Below are 5000 nucleotides of genomic sequence, written 5' to 3'. Positions count from 1 at the left end.
CTTGGTCAAAGGGCTAGGGATTGTTTTTTAAAATGTTGGTGTTTAAATTTAGTAAATTCTAATCAATCTGCAATCCTTTACTGAACCCAGCTTTGAACAAGAAACAATCAACTATATTTGACAATATAGTAGTGTTATATAGAGTTCCTAATAGAATACCTTTTTGTCAAATGAAAACTAATTGATAGCTAGTTCACTAACTAGCTTTTCCAAGAAGTGTGAATAACTAAAGTGTGGGTGAAAAAAATATTCCTGACTTTTCTGACTTTATAAACTCCATACACCAACTGACAAAAAATATGTGCTCGGCCATCACAAGAAGCATATTACTGGGTTGTCGTTTTTTAGTTTTTTCTTTCTTTCAGTGCCTCTTTAACTATAACTTACCAGATTCCTGTATGATTCTTTCTTGAGAAGAATACGCATGCAGGTCTTATAAGTTTGGACGTAGGATTTGGTTGAAATCTTGTGAAAGAAGAAATAAATAACAAGAGTATGATTTCCCATTACTGGCCAGTATTTCCACGTGTCTTATTAAGACTAAAGTATTTTAAAATCTGGCGTTTGAAACCATTTTAAACTTTGAATTAGTTGAATGCAACTTAGTGATTAATTGTGTCGTATAACTCAAAGATTGAACACAATGACAAGCGTTCCCTTGCTATTTACATTTCCGAACGGAAAAACTGAAATGTGTTCGGTTGTGGGTCTATATGATATTATTATTGTTCCTACTTGCCAAAAGAAAAACTTTGACAGTAAATACCATGGAATGCTTAGGATATTCTAATAAAAATAAAATTAATAACCAATTTGATGCTGGGCACATACAACGTCAACTATAATATTTGTTTGATTGTTGTTGTTTTTCTTCTTCTTTTTTACACATAGATGGTTCTAGAGTTAATTGATAGGACTATCGGCCCTCATGTATCTTTGGAATTAAGAAAAAAAATTATATTTTACTATTATCGTTATTAACGTTATTACCACCATAGATATTGTGATTATAATTATCATTGTATTGTTGATAACATTAGTAATAGTAGCATATGAAAAAAAAAAATCCGGATATTTTAAGGAATGGGGAAAACATGTGAAATCAAGAAAGCCTAACAATTGACTTCTTGTTTACCAAGCGCTTGTAGAATCAGGTATGTATGATAATGATAGTGATACTGATAAAACAAAACCACAGCATTCCCGCCATCATAGGGTTGATAATCAACCAAAATGTGTAGGTCAGACATTTCCTTTTCAAGAGAGTACTTCCGCTTTTAACGGCAGTATTATATGCCTAGATAAGCATATGGAAAATCAGGTATTGCAAATATATATATAGATATATAAATGACAATAGGTCTTTCTGAGAATATATATATATATATATATATATATATATATATATATATATATATATATATATATATATATATATATATATATATATTCCTTATCCGATTTTTACATTGTTTAAAGCGTGCATCCACGCAAGTTGAAGCTTACAATTCTTCTAATATCAAAATAGGTCGTTATCTTGAGTGTTGTATCATTGTCACGGTGTTGCATTTATTGCCTATCTATATCTAGATTAGGGCCAGCACCAGGTAGTGCGCCCACACCACACAGTCCAATAAGTTCTCCTCAGTAATGATTGTTTGGACGAGTGCAATAAGTCAGTTGGTATACATTAGACAGTTCCTTTTATAATATTTTGTACACTCTAATATGACGTGCCTATACTGCATTTGTGAGTCAGTGGTCCGATGTGTATTGCATCTTGCTTGATCTCTCATAGGCATGCAGATCAGATGAGGCAGCTTTAAATAGCTGGAATTAAAGTTTGGACCATATCATGTAGTTCGGGGGGAACTGACTTCCCCAAATCTGGACTGGACAGAACCTCTCAGAAAGACGAAGGTGGAAAAGTACATAACAAGGACAACCTAACTCCTGTGACAGCATCTTCACTACAGGTTATTGGATATTTTCTAAGCTATGAAAGGTCAGCATGTTACACAGAATATTACTTAAAACAGAAAAGCTACATTGTAGATCAAGTAAGGAGGATAGCTTCACACTTCAAAGTGTCATTTGGCAGTATGTAAATGCGAAGTCATTTTCGACTTCCCTAGAAAACAAGTAATCTTTCACTTCCCAAGTGGGTCACAATGACTGATTTTTTTTTTTTTCAATAATTGATGTATAATCACACCGAAAAAGACGAGAAGATTAATGGATACTCTTCATATAGGATACAGAAAAATTTATATTACATGTCAATATTATTGAGTGGAAATAATCCGTAACCTCAGACACTACACACTTATGTACATATCAGAGAATGGCAAAACGTAATATTCGATGAACTTGGGTGCGTTATTAGAAGGTGATTCCGGCCGCCCGTTGCTCCTCAGCAATTCGGAGCAGTTCGTGCACGTGTTCGGGCGGCGGAGGGCCGACGGGCAGGAGGTCGGACGAAGGCTGGTAGCCGTTCTCGTCGGCGATGAAGCTGACTTCGGCGATGGTTCCGTCGGCAAGGGGGAAGCTGTGGGAATGGATATAAGTGATGACAATGAATGTCAGGCAAGCTTCATGGTGTAATCTAAAATAAAACAGCAAATGTAAACCTAAAATCACTTTTTTCACTTTACCTGAATGAACCTTCCATGTTGCTCTGACCCTCAGACCCGGGAGTGCCAACTTTATTAGCCCTGATGCCGTTGCTGGTCTCGAAAGTGTACTGGAAGTTTCCGTCGCCGTTGTCGGACCTCTCGTCCAAAAGGGTCTCGGCCTCAGATTCGGGCGCCTGAGGACGGGCGAGGGCGACGGCGGCCAGGCAAGCAAAGATGATCTGTGGGCAAGCGACAGTTTTCCACTAAATATATATAAAATATATACAAAATCTCAGTTTATCTATTTTCTTTTGCGCATAGACACACACATTCATACATGTGTACGTGTGCTTCTTAGTGTGTGAAGATGTAAATATGATTACACTGAGTTCCACTCAAAGTGTCCCTTGGCGCACTGAAGGCAACAAATGCAATGCCAGCATGACAAAGCAGAACACAAATGCTGTACTCACCAGCTTCATGGTTGGTGTGTGGTGATGCCTGTAGTTGCAACGCAGCTTATATACTGGCGAGAGGCTCATGAAGGTTAAGAGCAGAGAGGGAAAGGGGAAACGTAGGCGGCATTGTTTATTTTATCATTACCACAATCGAAGGGGGGAGGGTAATCGTCAGGGAGTTGATATGTGGGAAGATTAAGTAATTTAGTTTACTGTGGGGGCAGAATAAGAGTAAATAACGTTTTATTAAGGAAGGTTAGAGATACAGTAAGTTAATTTCTTGAACAAAGAGATGAGGGCTGTAGTTTGAAGACTCACTAACAATTGGACCTATGTTTGGCTGGTTATAGCATTCATGACTTTTCTTGTATTACCACGATTATCATATGTTGTAATTACTTTGATTGCCATGATATTGCTGATTATCTTAATGCTATCTGACTAGTATTATCCCTATAATGTAGATTTTTGCCATTATTGACATTATCGTAAATATCTCAAGAACATTATTATTTCCTGTAACACTATTATCATTGTTATTATCTTGTAATTATTGTTGTTATAGTTAATGTTAGCAATAGTCATATCGTCATCCCCTTTATCAGTATTTGATTTTTTATTATAATGCTGATCCTTTATTATGTAGATAATAAAGGATCTAAAATTACTCACATTTTGTCATTGCTCTACCATCATTCCGAATTTTATCACCATTGTTAATACTGTTTATATCACTATCATTCCAATATTTCTATTAATACCATTACTATCATTATCATTTTTATGATTATCATTATCATTATTATCATCACAATTATCATCAATATCATTATCATTACCATGCTGCTGTTTTTGCATTATTTTCATCGAAATTCCCATTGCTACTCTTGTTTATGCAATATTTGCTAATAGTATTGTTCTGTTCCTGCGATCATGATTACTTTTTCATCATTCTTATTACTTTATTTATATTTTTGTTATCCTTATTAATATTACAATTACCGACTTATTATTACTGCTATTGTCATTATTATTATTGCTCTTGTTATCATCATTAATATTATATTAACATTAACACTATCGATGTTATCAATATCATTATGGTTGCTGTCGTTATCATCATTATTATCATCATCATCACATCACTTCACATCACATTACATCATTCTCATGATCATTATCATCATAATCAATCATCATCATCATCATTAACATTATCATTATCATCATCATCACATCATTATCATTGTCATTATTGATATGATTAATATTAATATCATTATTATTATTATCATCATTATTATTCCATCCTTAACCTTATCATTATTTTCATTATTAATACCATCATCATCTTTTTTTTAGTAGACAATGTTGTAATTGTTGTTTTTATCATCCTTATTATCATTGCTATTATCATTATTATTTTTGTCATTATCACTATCATTATCATTATTTTCATCATTAACACCATTATCTTATGGTAATCATTATTATCACTATGATTACTATTATCATTATTATCATCATCACTATCATTATCGTTATCACCATCACCTCCACTAATATCACAACCATTATTATCATTATTATGATTACTATAACTATCATTTTTATGATAAGTCATTACTACTTATTTTTTTCTATAATTGACCTTTCTTGTCATTATCATAATCACATGGTAAGTAGTACTATCTTTATACTGTCTTTATTATATATTGCTATTAGTTGTTATCATCATTATCAAATTGTTGTACTTTTTATTATGATTAAAGTAATTATCTTTACCAACATTGTTGTCACATTATTAGCAGTGGTGTTGTTTTTATCATTATCAATATCCTTTTTATCTTTATTATTTAATACATAGATTATAATTGCATTCATAAACATAATTCTTATAGACGTTATTTTCATTCTTATCATTGTA

At 33.1% G+C, this 5000-nt stretch overlaps 1 protein-coding gene across 1 annotated transcript; it reads right to left on the bottom strand.

Annotated features, from left to right (window-relative positions):
- Positions 1-2266: 2266 nt before the first annotated feature.
- Positions 2267-3168, bottom strand: LOC122265668 (cuticle protein AMP1A-like). The gene is made up of 3 exons (XM_086546041.1): positions 3089-3168; positions 2655-2854; positions 2267-2548 (listed from the first exon to the last, which is right to left on the bottom strand). The coding sequence occupies exons 1-3, from the start codon at positions 3155-3157 to the stop codon at positions 2383-2385; spliced, it is 435 nt and encodes a 144-aa protein (XP_086402167.1). The 5' UTR covers positions 3158-3168; the 3' UTR covers positions 2267-2382.
- Between the last annotated feature and the right edge of the window lie 1832 nt (positions 3169-5000).

The sequence above is a fragment of the Penaeus japonicus genome, unplaced genomic scaffold, assembly GCF_977035675.1.
Source record: "Penaeus japonicus unplaced genomic scaffold, GWHDUDI00000001_assembly GWHDUDI00000017, whole genome shotgun sequence".
NCBI classification, from domain to species: domain Eukaryota; kingdom Metazoa; phylum Arthropoda; class Malacostraca; order Decapoda; family Penaeidae; genus Penaeus; species Penaeus japonicus.
Note: the sequence above shows the minus strand (reverse complement) of the source record. Positions and strands in the feature narration are given on the sequence as shown.

Excerpts from the sequence above, each read along its gene's own strand:
- LOC122265668 (XM_086546041.1), bottom strand. The coding sequence starts at position 3,157 with ATGAGCCTCTCGCCAGTATATAAGCTGCGTTGCAACTACAGGCATCAC. Across the intron at positions 2,855-3,088 it reads ACACACCAACCATGAAGCTG|ATCATCTTTGCTTGCCTGGC; the intron begins GTGAGTACAGCA and ends GCTTGCCCACAG. Across the intron at positions 2,549-2,654 it reads AACATGGAAGGTTCATTCAG|CTTCCCCCTTGCCGACGGAA; the intron begins GTAAAGTGAAAA and ends CCATTCCCACAG.